This window comes from Pteropus alecto, unplaced genomic scaffold (genome assembly GCF_000325575.1).
Source record: "Pteropus alecto unplaced genomic scaffold, ASM32557v1 scaffold3, whole genome shotgun sequence".
NCBI lineage: Eukaryota > Metazoa > Chordata > Mammalia > Chiroptera > Pteropodidae > Pteropus > Pteropus alecto.
Genome location: NW_006442484.1, coordinates 33,952,179 through 33,969,490, shown reverse-complemented (window position 1 = coordinate 33,969,490; position 17,312 = coordinate 33,952,179). Strand labels below are relative to the sequence as shown.

Sequence of the window (17,312 nt, the reverse complement as noted above, 5' to 3'; positions counted from 1 at the left end):
GAATCCTGGCAAGAATGAATAACAACTGCCTGACCAGATGCGGCTATTACCAAAGGCAGGAGGATCTCAAAGTGATCGCATCTCCTTGAAGGTTTATAGTAATTCTGATTAATCTGTTTTGAAAAGACAGATACTCGCATGCCTCATGAATCCAAAGGCAATAAGATTAAGATTATTAGGACTCATACTTTTCTCTGAATTATAATTCTCACTATCAATCATAATTTAGCTAGTGTCCCTGGTGTTTTAAAGTCTAAACTAGGAATTTTAAAAGTCCACCTGTCAAGAGACTTGGGAAATTGTTCCAGAGATGCGTTAGTCTGGAAAGGAAATATGATAGATTTCTAGTGAAAGCAGAGATCTTTTTTCAGCTAGGAAAATGATATGATTGATGCATATCTTCCTAGATGTCAAACTCCTAAAAACCTAGGCTCCACCACCATCTAGCCCTTGCTAACTTCTCTTACCCTCCTCATGCCTCAGAGCTCTTTAATATAGAGCATTTTGACCATTGCATCAGTTACATGGTTTCTAACATATGCCAGTCTATGTTTGTTCCCTCACCAAACACGTGAAGCACTTGGACCAGGCTCTGTGCTATATATACAGGGTTGGATTATTAGGCAGGATGTGGTCTCATGTCCTCAAGGGGTTTACAAGCTCGGGGTTTGGATTTGTTCTGTAATTCTAATGTGGAAATATATTAGAAAGTGTTAACGCTTTATTGGGATAAAAATATCCTATAGTGAGAAAATCTAAAGGAAAGCAAGTGGCCTGAATGTTCTCGAGCACAATATTCCTTCATAGTCATGCTGTACTGTTGGAATTGGAGTAGAGAAGGACATGTCACTAAGTTTCACTGTTTCAAAACCAGTTTCTTGGTTATGTTTTTTGATGAGCATTAAAAAGATTTTTCATAACCATGACATAGGTAGACTATTCATGGCAAAGGTCAGTTTTTCTAAAAGCCTTAATTAAAGCAATCGTATGTCAAGTAAAGCCCCCAAATACAGTGAAAACTATATTTGCATACCCTTCCCTTACTCCCATTTTTCTTCTACTTAGCTTCTAAGAAAGTTATCAGAAAGACCTTATTTCACAACCAGACTGCCACCTCCTTGGTGAATTGGAGGTCTTCACTTCTGTTTCCTTATCTGTGTAATGGTGATAATCATATCTTCCTTATTGTGATTAAATGAAAGAATACATACAAAGCATTATCTCGCTACCAAAAGCAGTAAATGCGCAACAATGTTAGCAGTTAAGACTATGAATGACACTCAGTTTCCATGGGGGGGGGGGGGACGTTTCAATAAGTTATCATGGATTCAAATGGTTTTCCCCCCTTTGCTTTTTGCTTATTTAGCTAGTTTTAAAGACTCTACCTACTTTCATAGTAAGAAGACTATGAAGTATTATAGATAGCCCCAACTAAAATGAATAAACAAATAGCTAAACCTACCCCCTCAATTAAGAGAAAAATATTGTTCTTGGTATTTTGTCTGCTTTTAGAAGGATAACTGCTAGCAAGGATTTGCACATTAGCTATTATTGCAAAGTAAGATTGGATTTTGCAATAGGAAAGAACAGAGATGAAGTTAGTCTATAATTCAGGCAAAGTTTCTGCCTGTATTTCTGGAGACAGCAGAAAGAGACAACCTATTTAACAATTTTATGTATAAGTTCTGGTCCCACTATTTACAATGTACATATGATCCTTTGATCTTTTAACAGTATATCCAGACAGAATTAAGCTGTCCTTTAGATTTGTATCTTAATTTGCCTGGTGATGGAAGTTCTTCTAAAAGTAGGATGGTGTTTTAATTTGAACAATTCTTATGTAACTGGGAGCAACTATTGGGTTGCAGGAAAGAGCAGAGCAGCAACTGACATCCTCTCTGTCGTGAGGTGTGGACCTGCTTCTCTGGCTTCCTGTCCACAGTGTAGAAAAGGCAGCTTGCCCTTCATCCCTAAATTTTTTCCATACTAGAAGTTATAGTGCCTGGTTCTGATTTTTTTTTTTTTTAAATCCAATTTTCTTTTTAGTTCATTCCTTTGTTCTATTCTCTGATTTTTAAATTGGGCAGAGAATACTGTTTTGAGATTAAATCTAGTCCAAATGTAAAGAAAGTATCGGCTGTGTTTTGTCTGTATGGAAAAAGAGAAATTTAAAAACTATTTATATCCCCCCCTCCTTTGTTTCTTCTTTTGTAGTAAAATGGTTTGATACTGTTGGAGCACTGAAGTTTCCATTCTTCTTCATGTTCACTTCGTTAGGCGATCCTAGCGTGGCTGCAGGCCACACCTGGACCTTTGCTTCTGTTGGCTCTATCCAGGCTGGGGTCCACAGTGATGTGTGGGCTCTGGCCTGATCCCTTTCCTGTAATGCTCACTGACCGCTTTGGATTTGGTGGATGGGGTCAGAGAGCTAATCCCCCGCACTGGTTATTGAATGTGGAGTCTCCTGAAGCCAGTGTCCATTTAGGCACAGTTTTCTTCATAAACTTGTTTCTTTGTGGGGGGTGTGAAGGGATGGTGTTGTTTTCCTGTTTTGTGCAGTTAGAAGGGGAGAGATTTATGAAACCCAGTTTGGGTACTTGTCACTAATGAATTAGGTTAATCTGAGATCATGATTCAGAGTGAAAAATTGCATGTTTGTGCAGCAAAGGTAAAAGATTTAATTTGATATTATAATGAAGCAAAATAAAATGAGAAGAAAAGGTATGGTAATACTTAAGTGTGGTAACTACTTGCTGTGTTGCCGTGAGGTATGTGACCCCACACCAAGACTCCCCCACCCCTCAAATACACAAAGGTTCTGAGTCTCTGTTTTAGAGAGACAGAACTTTATGTTGTCCAAGCTTCCTTGGAAAAGAAGTTCCTTCTGAAATTTTCAATAACCAGCAATGTATACATTTTGCTCATTTCATTAAAGGTGATGAAACTAATGCTTTGTGATTACCGTTAGCAACCGAAAATAAAAAGGTATTCAGGGAGATTAATAGCTTCACTTTTTTTCTTCTTGAGCAACAGGTCCCTACTCTAAATAAAAGGAGTTGTGAAATAATTTGAGGATTAAAAGGGGAAAAAAAGCTATGTCTGGATTACATGTAAATAGTGAAACCATTTCCCAGATTCTGCTTATTGCAGAATGAAGTTCTACATCAGTTTACCTACTTCAGAAAAGATGAAGGCAAGGAATGAACTGTGTCAGCTTTTGGGTTAGTTAGCTCCCAAGGCACTTGGGTATTCCAAGATGATAGCATGGCTCCTGACATGATTAGACAGTAGTGCAGGGCTGGTTCCATCAAAAAGAGGAAAGTCTCTGGACTTTTGGTAGCAGTAGATATTCAGTGTACGTGTGCAGTATTGATCAAGAGAAATCTGACATGTCAGAAAACTTGTCCCTACAAAAATGGAGAAATGCTTATCGGGTCAAAAGAGAAACACTTCTCCAAGTATGCTGGCCAGCTGCCAGCAACAGGGTTCCTGTAACTTTTTGGACTTGCGAGGAAAACCAGCTTGTCCTAGAGAATTCATATGAGTATAGTCATTGTGAAACTTTAGGATAAAAGCCAACACCAGAATACATGAAAAGAGAAGTCTTACAAATCAGTTTTGTTTTGTAAGGAAACAGAGTTGAAGACAGTGGGTAGGCAAGTAATTCTAGTGATTCTTCGAAGGTTTCCTTATCTATGGCTATTAAATTCGTCAATTGACCCTGAATGAATTTCTCAGACGGAAAGGCTACAAACTGCTATAATTAATCTGTTTGATTTTTGTATCTTCTCATAGGTCGTACAGATAATGATTGTGTATACTATCCACAAATTTTTACCATAAATACAAAAATAGAAATGGTGGCATTCACAAAAATTTTTAAAGAAATTTTGAATTATAAATTTAATAGATGGTATGACACCCTGTACCCCCATTTTGGTAAGCAAGAAACTAGATGTCTAAGAAGTATAAAAGAGGCTATACAAAATATATACTTTCTCTATGATGTCTTAACAGGGCTAGCATTTAAATTTTCCCTTTTAATACTCATTAAGAAAACTTGGCCTGTACCTTCATCCTTGCTACAATCCTGATAGCAAACAAGGGCTGGTGCTTTTTGATAGCAGTAGTGGGAATGGAGACCTAGTTCTGCCTTAAATTAGCTGTATAACCTTGGGATATATATATACTTTGACTTCTCTGAGCCTCAAGTTTCTTAAAAAAAGGGGCATTGAATGAGATCGGTTCCTCAACATTTTAAAAGCCAAGTCCTCTTAGCTGTCTTTGATGAATGTAAAAATACTGACTCCACCTCCACTCCCCAGACCCATCTCTCGGGATCCTGTTAGACTTCCATTAGAGAATTATTTGACTGTGTGAGCTGATGTCTCTTTCAGCTCTAACATTTTGTGATTCTGAGTGATAATTGGATTGGAAATCAGATGAACAAAGATTTTTTTATCTCATTTTGTGAATAGATGCAGCTTGCTCCTTCTTAAGGCTGGAAAGGAACCTTTCTAAAATTTATCCTCACACACACCAAGCATACTTATTGCCTTGAGTGCTACCTTTTGCATGGACATCACCAGAAGCTTGCTAGGACTGCAGAATCTTGGCCCCACCCAAATGGCTGAGTCAACATCTGCATATTTACAATGCAGGTGATTCCTGTGAACGTCAGAGTTTAAAGGCAGCAGACACTGTTTTTTAACTTGCAAGTTGTAATATTACTGGGATCTCAAATCAGTTCAGTAGATTGCTATTAGCATTTCTTTTTTTTAAACAAAATAGACAAGAAAATATAATAGTAGGGTACTTTGCATATGATAAAGGAAAATAACTCATAAAACTTTCGTTTCAGTTTTATATGTCTGCACCTGTATTGTATACACAGAGTTGAGATCTCAGGCAAAAAAAAAAAAGTTAATTTTTTAGGTGGATCCCAGGGAAAAAAGTTAAAAAAAAAAAATCAAGTGTGTTTTGTAGCAGAGGCAGTGTACCTCAGAGACAACCATCTACTGAACCCCTTCTGTTTACAAACACACTAGCCACACAGAGAGATTTACATGCATTGTAGCAGATGTAAGCTGCTGGATTTTATCGTGAGAAAGAAAAAAATATAATTGTTGTTGGATAATAACTCAAAACTTTCTCCTGTAGATGTTTTACTTAGGCTGTATACAAATCACAACACTGTCAGATAAGATTTCATTTTTACAAGTTATTATAGGGAGATTTCAAATACTTGTTCAAGTTCCTGAAAGTACAGATAATGCTTTTTTCTCCAGGGACTAATTTGTTAAAGTCATAATACCGTAGGTCATTCTCATGTCCCTTTGCATCTTTAAAAAAAACTAGAATAAATTCATTTGGTGTTTTTTTTCTTTAGATAAGCTGACTCATAATTTTTCTAATTTTAATGTTCAGTTAATCATTTTATAATACTTTCAGTAAGTATTGTTTAATGTGAAGAAAGTTATTGTTTATTTCCACCCTGAGGACGTTGCAATCTTGGTGATAATTCTTTATTTACAAGAAATGCTAGGAGAAGATACAAACTATACTCTACGTGGACTTTAAAAGCAGCTGGAAGGAAGTTGTCAACACTGGTAGTCTGACTTCTTTGGGGTGAGGCAGGAAATTCAGAGCATTGCAGAGGTGTTCTGAACTGTCCTGATAAAGGTAATGCTGCACTTCCCTTGGGAAGTTTTTTTTTTTTAAACTTATTTTGAACTAAAGGGAAGAGTTTGTTCTCACCCCCTTCATAAGTTCCTGTGTCAAGGAGGAAAATTGGCGTGGATCTGAAAATCTTTCATTTGGGGCTCAGAAGGAGGAGAAAAACTCTCCATCCACTTGCATTTAGAATCCAGAAGAATAATTTTGCACCTGAAGTTGGACAGGATTTTATATTTACCACATTCTAATAGTTGGCTACTTGGAATATAATTGGCTTATTGTTTTGAGTTTTCTTTTAAGGTGGTCTTGGAGCTATTACATGGTCTTTTTATATATAAGAGATTAAACAATGTGAAATGCAAGTTTTTATACTGATGGCATTTTGAAACCAAAAGATGCCAGGCTATTAACCAATATAAAGTTTTGATAGATCTAAGTTATTAAGGTAATTTTAGCTGTAATATTTTCACATTAGGAACACTTTAGTTTTGGAAACCGAATATTATGTCATTTAAAAAATGTTCCTTTAAACTTTATTAGTGATTTTAGTATAGCATATGTATCAGTACCTGGCCTAGGTGGTGTTGGGAAACTGGACCATAATGATTTCGGCCGGTCTTTGAGCTGTACCATGAAATGGCGTAACTTCCTTCAGTCTGCCTGTTTAACCTCATGCTCCATTTCGCTGGCTATTTGGCAGACGGATAAGAGTACCCAAGAGCCTGGCTGGGTTCTGCCTTGATATGTCTTAACTGGAGATGGCACGAAGCATTTATTCCAGTGTTAGAATTTGTGAGTTGGAAGGGAGCTTACAAATCATCCAGTCTTACCCACTCATTTCCAGGTGAGGAACTGAGCTGCCCAGAGATGATGACATGCCAGTTACTGGCCAAGGCAGGGTTTGAATCCAGGTATTCAGATTTTCCCATACAATACTTTTTCTTTTCTATATGCTTTTCTTATGTTCCCCACAAGCTGTCCTCTTCATTTATCATCTTTAAATTCTCTTTTCTCCCTCTGAGACTCTGTACAGTAATCTGTGACACCCTATCCATATTCTGTCATTGATTTCTAGGTTATCCTACTGCCTTCCTAGTACCACCCTCCCAACCCCCCCGAAATCAACTCGCTCTCCGAATCTACCAAGGTTGGTCTTTACTGGCTTTCCTGGAGAATGATCCTTCCTGTCTGTATCTTTGTTGCCTCCTTTCCTCCTGTCCCCGCACACCCACCCCTTTCAGCACTGCCATCCTCTTACTCTTAATGGCTTTCCATTAATATTCAGCTCACTCAGCTGTCTACCCCCTCTGAGAATCCTCTGCAACCTTTCTGTCTCAGGCCCTTTCATCCCTGATCTTCCCTTGGTTGAACTCCTACTATTTTTAGAAACTACCATGCCACACTATTATATGTGATACAATTAAGGGTAGATAAGGCCAGGAGCCCATGGTTAAAAGCTTTTTCTTCCTAATGAATGTGTTTTCTGGTAAGGCAGTTTTGAACCTATTGCTTAATCCCTCACTTCCTTTCTTGGCCCTCCAGTTTTCTGGTGAATTATTTAGATTTAACTCCTTCAGTCTGGTATTTTCATGTTGGGTCTTTAAAAATATATATACAAGACTTTGCTTTTTTTGAGTTTTAGGCTTACCACAAAATTGAGAGGAAGGCAGAGGTTTCCCATATACCTTTGCCTCTACACATGCACAGCCTCCTTCATTATCAACATCGCTCATCGAAATGGTACTTTTTTTTTTTTAACCAAAGGTGAACCTGCATTGACACATCATGATCACTCAAAGTGTCATAGTTTACCTTAGAGTCCACTCTTGGTGTTTTATATTCTGTGGATTTGGACAAATGTATAATGACTTGTATCTACCATTATAATATACAGAGTATTTTCACTGCTCTAAAAATCCTCTGGGCTCCACCCTAGTCATCCCTCCCTCCCCTCAACCTCTGGAAACCACTAATCTTTTATTATCTCCATAGTTTTATCTTTTCCAGACTGTCATGTAATTGGAGTGATATGGTATACGGTCTTTTCGAATTGGCTTCTTTTATTTAGTAATATACATTTAAGTTTCCTCCGTGTCTTTTTTTATGACTTGATAGCTCATTTTTCTTAAAGCATTGAATAATATTTCATTGTCTGGATATACCGGTTTATTTATTCATCTACTGCAAGACATCATGATTGCTTCCAGGTTTTGGCAATTATGAACAAAGTTGCTATAAACATCCATGTGCAAGTTTTAGTGTGAATGTAAGTTTTCAACTCTTTTAGCTAAATACCAAAAAGCATGATTGCTGGATCATATGGTAAGAGTATCCTTAGTCTCATAAAAACCTCCAAATTGTCTTCCAATGTGGCTGTACCGTTTTGCATTCTCACCAGCAATGAATGCAAGTTTCTATTGCTCCAGGTTCTGTACAGCATTTGGTGTTGTCACTTTTCCAAATTTTGGGCATTCTAACAGGTGTACAGTGGTATCTTGTTTTAATTTTTATTTCCTGATGACATCTGATGTGAAGCAGCTTTTTATATGTATGTTTGACATCTGTATATCTTCTTTGGTGAGGTGTCTGTTAAGATTTTGGGCCCATTTTTTTAATCAGGTTGGTCGTTTTCTTATTGCTGAATTTTAAGAGTTCTTTGAGTATTTTGGATAACAGTCTTGGTAAGAGGTACATTTTGCAAATATTTTCTCCCAGTCTGTGGCTTATCTTGTAATTCTCTTGAAACTGCTTTTTGTAAAGCAGAAGTTTTTGATTTTAATGAATTCCAGTTTGCCAATTATTTTTTTCCTGGATTTTGTCTTTGGTGTTGTACCTAAAAAGCCCACACCGTACCCAAGGTCATCCAGGTTTTTCTCCTCTTGTTTTCTCCTGTTATGTTAGGACCGTTTATAGTTTTGCATTTTACATTAAGGTCAGTGATCCATTTTGAGTTAATTTTGGTGAAGAGTATAAAGGGTCTGTGTGTAGATTTTTTTTTTTTTTTTTGCTTGTGGGTGTCCAGTTGTTCCGGCACCATTTGCTGAAGAGATAATCTTTGTTCCATTGTATTGCCTTTGCTTCTTTGTCAAAGATTAGTTGACTGTATTTATGGAGGTTTCATGTTTGTTTTTAATTCTCTCCCCTTAAAACTGCTGTTACAAAATCTAGAGGGAACAAATAGGTCAAGAACTCTGGTGTGTTTCCAGGTGGCAACTTGAGGGATCACTGGGGTTCTTGAAAAGACCTCTGGAGGGAATAGAACAATTGAGCTGTTTTGCATGCTGGAGCACAGAACCACATCATTAAAAGATGCTTGAATGATAAGGAATCTAGTTTCTTTGTGGGACCTTGAAGGAAAATTTGACCTCAGAAATCACAAGTTGTATTTATGGTATCTTTTCTACTATGGATTTTCAGCACTCACTTACCCTTTCTTCTTCTTACTCCCTTCACAGCCAGCACCTCTACCCCGAGAGCTTGACCAAGTTGTTTTAATTTCTAAGAGCTTTCCCCTTTTGGCTTAAGTTCATTTCCACTTTTGGAACATGGTCTCCATTCAATCCGTCAGTCATGTTGTATTCAGCAGATATTTATCTATTCAATGCAAGTCTTAACTTTTTTTTAATACGGAGACTAAGAAAATAATGCTGTATTCATGAACTCAGGTAAAGAGATTTCTATGTATAGATTGCAGCTTTACATGCAAGGATCAGTTTCGGTAGGTATCTTGGAGAATAGAAAGTGTGAAGTCTATTGGACATTTTTATTTTTAGGTTGTATTTGAATAGCTAACATAAAATATGAACCTCTCTCCTTTGACAGATGTAATCCAACCAAAAATATTGAATAATCTATTGCTCAGTTTCATAGTCTTTGAGGCTGCAAAGTTTGTCTCCAAATAAGGGTCAGTGACGATAGGAGAACAAGTTTTATTAACTAATTTCTTGTGTGATTTTAAACTTTGGTAGCCTAACATCAAATGGGATTAAATGATATTTGCCCATTTGCCTTTTCTCCCACATTATGGGTAAGTAAGAGCCTATATGTCTGTAGGGGCACTACTGTTCTTCATTAATATAGATGCTGTCTTTTCACAGTCTGACCTACCCGGAAGAACATCTGCTTCCTGTCCAGTTTCTCATCTCTCACTAATTTGCCTCCTACTTCTCAACATTGTGTACTTCCCCAGCTCCCTGTGCCAGGAACTTTATCTTTCTCGGCTACTATTCCTAGCCCTCTTTGAGCCACTCAGATGTCTAAGAGGAAACAAAGAAAATATCCTAACTGTGGTGAAATTGGCCTGTTTGGATGCTTTCCCCACCCTCCTGTTTGATAATTCCCTTAAGTTATTAAATTTCTTTTACATCTTGAAGGTTACAGAGAGGAACAGTGTATGGAAGTAGTGTAGTATATGGTATATGTAGTACATGGTTTCTGCCAGGCTTGATATTATATCCTGGTGAAAATTGTACTGTTCCATAGCTTACATCTGTTCTCAGGAGCAACTGTGGTGATGGTTTTTGCTTCTGGATAAAGGAAAGAGTTGGTATGTTTACTTTCCTGCTATTTTGTTTGGGATGGTGGGGTCCCTCTCTCTCTCTCTCTCTCTCTCTCTCTCTCTCTCTCTCTCTCTCTCTCTCTCGTGTGAGTGTGGGTGTGGGTGTGAGTGTGTGGGTGGGGGGTGTTGCAGAGTGGGAATGAAGGTTATAGATTATAGCTTTCTTGAACTATAAGGATTGGTAGGCTTAAGGAAGACTTGAGAGTAATTAAAAGACAGATTCTAGGTTTCCTTTCCCTTCAAAATGTATTAAAATTCTTAGGGAAGTTACTAAGTAAGGGGAAGAGGGAGAGGACAGCTTTGGCTATCAGATTGGTCAGAGCACTATTCTTTAGCTCATTAAAAAAATAGGAAGGAAATGAGACAATAGAATTTATGACAGGCCTTTATTTTTTGATTGTCTTTGCTGAATAGAGATCTACAACAATGCACATAATTACTAATATATTTTAGTTCACACATGGTTAGTTTTTTGCCTTTTTTGTAAAAGACTTTTAGACGTGCATTTATGTAGAAGAGACTACTTAGCGTGCTGCTGGGGTTGGGGTATGATGCGATGGAGAGGGAAACAGATTTACTGTGTTTGTACTTGTCATGTGCCTGTTGTTGATCATCCTGTCTTTAGTGTAGGAGGCGAGTGGGCCTTCCTGGTGGAATGGAGGCATCAGAGCTGTCCACACAGGAAGTCCTCCCCGAGTACTTTCCACACAGGAAGTCCTCCCTGATTGCTGACAAGCAGTCTTCCTGCTGGTGCCCACACCCACTCAGCAGAGAGAGCCTAATACAGCCACCCCCTTTATTAACCAGTTGTGTTTCTCTATCAGTTTTGACATGCAAATAAAGCCCAGATAAATGTTAACATGAAAACTGAATTAGCTTGTTTTCCCTGCCTTCGAATAGACAGCTTTGATAGATAGCTCGTTTACCTGACCCGAAGCAGTGAAATTGGATCGAAAAGGCTGAGATAGGCTACTACGCCATGGGATAGACTACTAGTGCCAGGATGGGTCAGCACTTAGCCATAGTTCCTTAATTAGGTTGAACTCGGGTAAATTAGCTACAAACTTCAACCAAGGGAGGGGGAGGGAGGTCTTTTCAAATTCCAGGGCAGCTTAGGAGCTTTGAGAGGCAAAATGTGAAAGGATAACCACTGATGAAAATGGAGTTTGGTGAAATGTCCCTTTGTAAGCCTTTTTTTTTTTTTTTTTTAATTCACCGTTTGTGCTATTGAGGCATAAGTACAAAGTGTAATTGCTTTGAATTGATCAGAGAGTTCTGGAGTTAAAGACTTGTCAGAGCATTTCAACCTGGGAGTGAGGATTCAGTTCTTCACTGGTTGAGTTGAGCTTTCCTAAAATGCTGACGCTGATGTTCAGCCGTAAAACACTTTTTTGCTAATGAAAAGATAATATGGTAGAATTTTTAAAAACAATCTTTTTAAAGCTATGTTTGTTAAACACACACACACACACACACACACACACACACACACACACACACACACAGGCTGTGTGATCATTAATTTAAAGGCTTTTTGACACTTCTTCTTAGGAAAACATAGCCACCAATGGTATTGTCATATTTTAGGTAAACTTGGATTTAGTAACTAAGTTGCGGGAAGGGTGGGCACAGGAAAATGAAAGACTACAGGTAGGGCATTTAGGACTGTCAGTTGACAGTGTTTTGGAGTGCCATTTAGAGTGCCGTTTCAGGGCTCTCTGGCTTTATTGTTCCGCAGACCTGCGTTAAAATTCCAGCCCTGCCACCTACTAAATGTGTGACCATGCACATTACTTAACTCTTCTTGAGACTCAGTTTCCTAATCCGCAGAATGGGAGGACAGTAATTTACCTGCCTTGTTTGGATTAAGTGGGATAATGGACATAAAGCACAGTGTCTGGCACGTATTAAACATGTAATATATGAAAGTAATTATTAACCATGCTTTAAAAATTATCATTAACCCATTCTAAATAGTAGTAATCAGCTTTATTGTGTTTGAATTTTCTTCTCCAGTCTTTATTAGGACTTAAAATTTTAATTTTAGCAAGTCGTGAAAACTTAAATCTTTGATATAAAGTTTTCTGTACCAAGAAATAAAACATTAGTAACCTAGAATAATTCAGTGCTTCTCTCTTTCAGATATCTTTCTCTGTCTTCAGCTAGTTCTTGGAAAGAGTTGATATTAGGATAACATTTGAATTTGAATGTGTCCTGTATAGGATTCACCAGAGGCCTCGTTTTCACGGTATATTCAGGAACCTTCTTCTCCCCCACTGGGATCCGAGTACTAGAAGATTTCTTTCCCCTTAGGGCAGAACAGAGGGGAAGAGGCGGGGGACAGGCTGTATCTGCTCCCCACCTACTTTCCAGGGTCGGAAAATATTACTGTAATAAATACGGAGGCCTGTCAAAGATATTTTAAATCAGCAGTGTAAATTCTGAGATGTAAATCATGGTTCTACTTCCGAAGATAAATATATAAGTAAAGACCTACTACCTTCATGTCCAAATAATCTTCAAGTAAATCATACTCCCAAAATGTTTCTCGTAACCATACAAGTCCACACCCGGCTCTCCACTTTCAACCCCAGAGGAAAGCAGAGATTAGTGCTGGTGCAGACTGGGCATGCCTCTTTAAAATGTGTGATGGTTCATTTGCATTGTGTGGGTATAATCCCACTGAGAGATGGGGATGGACCAGACCCATCGTTTCTTTCAGACTTCTCCAAGTCTTACCACCAAGTATCCCTGTTTGATCCCTGAGCAGCTGCGCTAAACATACCATCTGGGTCCAACTGCAGAGAACAGTGTAGTTCGTGGCAAGGACAGGTTCTCGCACATTAATCAAAGATGATTTAAGAAAAAATTTGGTCTTGCCTAGCTTTGTCTACAGCTATAAGTTCTTTGTAATCGGAAGCTTGAGACAGGCAGATGCATTTGTTACTTCCCAACCCCTCTGTTAACTGAAGTGAGAAATAGGGGATGCCTGGCTAATTTCAGGTAGCAACTAGCAGATATATTGTGTGACTTCGGAGAAGGAATGCAGGCCTTTGTGTGGCATGGCTGGCTGGCTGGCCGGGGTGCCACCTGTGGCAGAGCAAAGGACAGGACTTATTCTTAGTTTTACATCTAGAAAATGAACTCTTCATCCCTTAGAGAAAAACCAGGGATGAGAAGAGAGGATATGAGTTCAACTGCTTAATTAAGACCATAAATCAAAGAGATTTGAGAAGATATGATGTCAGGCAGGATTTTTCTTGGATTAAGCGGTACTGATATTCCTGGTTCAAAGTCAGCCTTTATTTATGCATTGACTATTGTTAACCTTTTTTGCTGCTGTCCTTCTAAAAGAGAATCTCTTTAAAGTGATGTTTGGACTCGATGATCTTAGCAAGAACTGTGGGCATTTTGCTGCTGTCCTTCTAAAAGAGAATCTCTTTAGATAAAGTGGTGTTTGGACTCGATGATCTTAGCAAGAACCATGGGCAGTGAGTGAGAAGACTCCGCATAGTATAGGACATGAAGAAATGGTTACATGTCAGATTGCTGAGGATTAGTGTGTTGGGACACTGAGGAATTAGAGTGATCGTGGCAGAGACAGGGTACAGAGCCAGATATCTATCGTGGATAGTCGAGAGCGCTGACCCGCTAAGCAGTGTTACATTTACTGCCAAGGGAGTCTGCTTTTCGAACTTTGCAAAGTGAAATTTAATTGCATCTTAGATATACCTAATTTTCTTGTTTGCGATAGTGAAAATCAAGCTGTAAGATTTGAAATTTTTGTTGAATGTCTGGTGACCATCTGATTTTTAAGTGATGTCCTTGGGTTAGTATATTTACTATTTAGAAGATGAGAGGTGAAAAATTTTTTATTCTGCTATGAAACCACTGAGCATTTGCTGTGAGGACACTTTGGAGTGTGTTCACTTCCATCTTAAACTGAACCATTTAACTTCCTCAAAAGTCATGTGTGTGGCATAGGCATAGAGAAGTGTGTGGCCACTTTTGATTGGTTAACAGAGAATTATCTGTTGTGAGTATAGTTTTGGACAATCTTCCTAGGTGGCTGCTAACCGTGAAACCACACTGAACCCTTGGGTGCAGGCCTTATAAAAGTTATGTTGGTTGCTCTCAGGCCCGGGAAGATTTCCAACCACTTCACCATTCTCATAGGGCTTACATTTCACAAGGTTAGCCAGAGCGAAAGGCAGCATGCCTATAAATCTTATCCAGATGTCTCAATGAAGCTGTGTGCCTGTCTTTGGACTTGGTGAAGTCTTCCTTATTTGAGCATCTTGGTTGAACTCTGACTTTCTTACACTTGCAGAGTAATCTTTTTTTTCCCCCAGGAGTCAATACAATGATCAGCAACTTTCAATCAAATTTTCTTCAGAATTTGAAAACCTTTTCGAAAGTTTAGTGATTTTCAGGTTATTGTATATTAAAATGATATTATCACATAACTTCATGCAAGTTCATTTTGAGTCTCAATAGATGTATTCCTTAAAAATGTGTGAATAAATTAATCTTACATAAATTTAGTCATATTTAAAGTGCACATAGAGCATAGTCGACTGAATAAATCTGATTATTAATTTCATGTTTGAAGGAGAAGGCTTTTTTGGGAGAATGAACAGATCTTTTTTACGGTGTAAATTAAAATGTATATATTAAATAGCTTAAGATAATCTGTATTTATATCTTGGTAACTTCATTTTATTTTGGAGATCAAGCAACCGAATGGTGCTAAATACCTTCCATCTAGTGTTGTTCTAACGCTCGATCTTTGTTTTTCAGCAGTCTCTGGTCCCAGCCCACCCCATGGCCCCTCCCAGCCCCAGCACCACCAGCAGTAATAACAACAGTAGCAGCAGTAGCAACTCAGGATGGGATCAGCTAAGCAAGACGAATCTCTATATCCGAGGACTGCCTCCCAACACCACGGACCAGGACCTGGTGAAGCTGTGTCAACCGTAAGTAGCGGTGGTTCTTGTTGTTTTTAGCTGCTAAATATTTCTTTGATCATATTATAGAGTGATATAAATTGTGTTATACGAGAGGTTCAGTATAAGACAAATCTGTGAATCCTCATTATCCTCATTATCGACTTGGTGACAGAGCTTCGAAGTTCTAAGTCCTCAGACATTTATTCAGTCAGCATTAACATCAACAAAATGCCGGCATAACAAAATAAATTGGAACATTTTCTCAGTAGAAGTTGACTTTATTGGCATATGGAAAGTAAAGTCTGAATTATTTAAACACTTATGTCTAGATCTTTTTGAGGAATGTTCTTTCTTTCTTTCCTTCTTTCCTTCTTTCTTTCTTTCTTTCTCTCTCTCTCTCTCTCTCTCTCTCTCTCTCTCTCTCTCTCTCAAGACCTCTTGGGGGCCAATCTATCTCATAATAAGAGAAACTTTCTGTTTGTCACAAAGGTGTAGTTACTGGCAACCCTTATCCTAAATGCATGTAAAACTCTTAATTCCAGCCAGGAAATGGTAGTCTGTCTTCATTAGCCACCAGTACTCTTGTGGTCTGGGTTGTTCACCCTTATCTCTGGGAATTCTTATGCCCTTGTTCCTATTTCTGTTCTCACTGCCACCCTTTCTGAGTCTTCTGAAGAAATGTGTGCATGTGTATAAAATTCCAAAACAAATTTATATCATATGCCAATATTGCTGATGAATAGATATAAATATACTAATTTGCTGCAATTACATTTACTCACTAAGTAAGAAAGCACTAATTTAAACCAAGGAGCCAGAAGCACTGTACAGTACAAAGATTATTGTATAAAGACTAAAAGCCTCTAATGACTTTGAGCTATAAAAGCCTGCACATATAAAAGCATCTTTTATTTCTCCAAAGACAATAATGGTCCTTTACAAAAGGAATTTTACATAACTCGGAAGAAGATGTCCACTAGAGAATATTCCCTGAAAAATATTCCCATTTCTAAACATTTCATTAGTAGCATCTTGTTTTTGATATCCAGGGTAAGGTAGAGATATTACTTCTTATTTTAAGAAAAAAAAAAATTTCAAAACTTATATGGGCAGTATTTCCAAGCTGGAACTAAAGGTAACATCGGGCCTTCCCTAAGAAGGTGGTGGTGGTTTTGCTTTGTTTTGTTTTTAGAGAGGAGGGTGGGACGGTGGGTGGTGGTTCTCCAGGCTCTGGAGAGCCTTCCAAATGCCATCAGTCTTCGCACCCTCCCTGTGCTTTTCTCCTGTTACTCTTTTAATCATCCCTCTTGTTCTTGGACTGCACCCTTTGCTTCCAGGGCAGTGAAATAATGTCCTGTGCTAGGGACTGTTCTGAAAGCAAGTCTAGCTCTTAGGGTTTGTCATGGCTGGCCAGAATCAGAGGGAACTTTGCCAGGCACGCCCTGCCCGATTGCAGCTGTTCAAGACCACAAATAGGCCTTTTGCTATCTTGTCTGCTGCTGGCGTCTTCTTCTGCTTTTGCAGCATAATTACAGGTAGATAGAGCGCCATAAAGTCTAACGAGCTAAAAATATAACTTTGTAGGAAACAGAAAAATGAAGCTAACCCTCAAATTCTTGAGGTGTAAGAGAAGGGAAAAGGATTTCAAAAGACAAATTGTTCCTCAGCTAGTTTTGAATGACGTAAGATGAGTTTTAACTTCAAGAAGATAGACTTAAATAACCATAAAATAAGGGAGTGGTGTCATGTTTTGTATAAAGTAAATATGCATTTGAGAAATTAAACCAGCAGTTTTTTATTGAATCATATCATATTCCAAATGTAGTAGAAGATTATTTTATCATTTTTTTCTAGAAAGTTTGTTCTCTTTTTGTCGTTGGTCTCTTTGATGTATGTAAACATTGCTCTCTTTGCTCTTATCAATAGCCCTCTCACTCCTATTATTTGTAAAAGCCCAGATTTGATCTTTAACTCTAATGTTAATTTTTTTGATATGTATTATACAGAGAGAAGATATAGAATAAGAAAGGACCCTATGTCAGTATTTGCTGAAAGCTTCATTCCATGTAATAAATACCAGATTTGACTTGCTGATAATTTTTTGTCTTAGAAGGGAGAGAGAGAGAGAG

General features: G+C 38.1%; 1 protein-coding gene across 5 annotated transcripts in view; it reads left to right on the top strand.

Annotated features, from left to right (window-relative positions):
* The window catches only part of RBMS1 (RNA binding motif single stranded interacting protein 1), a 196,781-nt gene that overhangs the window by 97,608 nt on the left and 81,861 nt on the right, over positions 1–17,312 (top strand). For 4 of the 5 annotated variants that reach the window (XM_015596578.2, XM_015596576.2, XM_015596577.2 and 1 more), the window contains exon 2: positions 15,035–15,210. In XM_015596578.2, coding sequence (XP_015452064.1) covers positions 15,035–15,210 — 176 coding nt within the window. The remainder of the gene's footprint in view (positions 1–15,034; positions 15,211–17,312) is intronic. The other variant, XM_015596575.2, reaches the window with a different exon arrangement.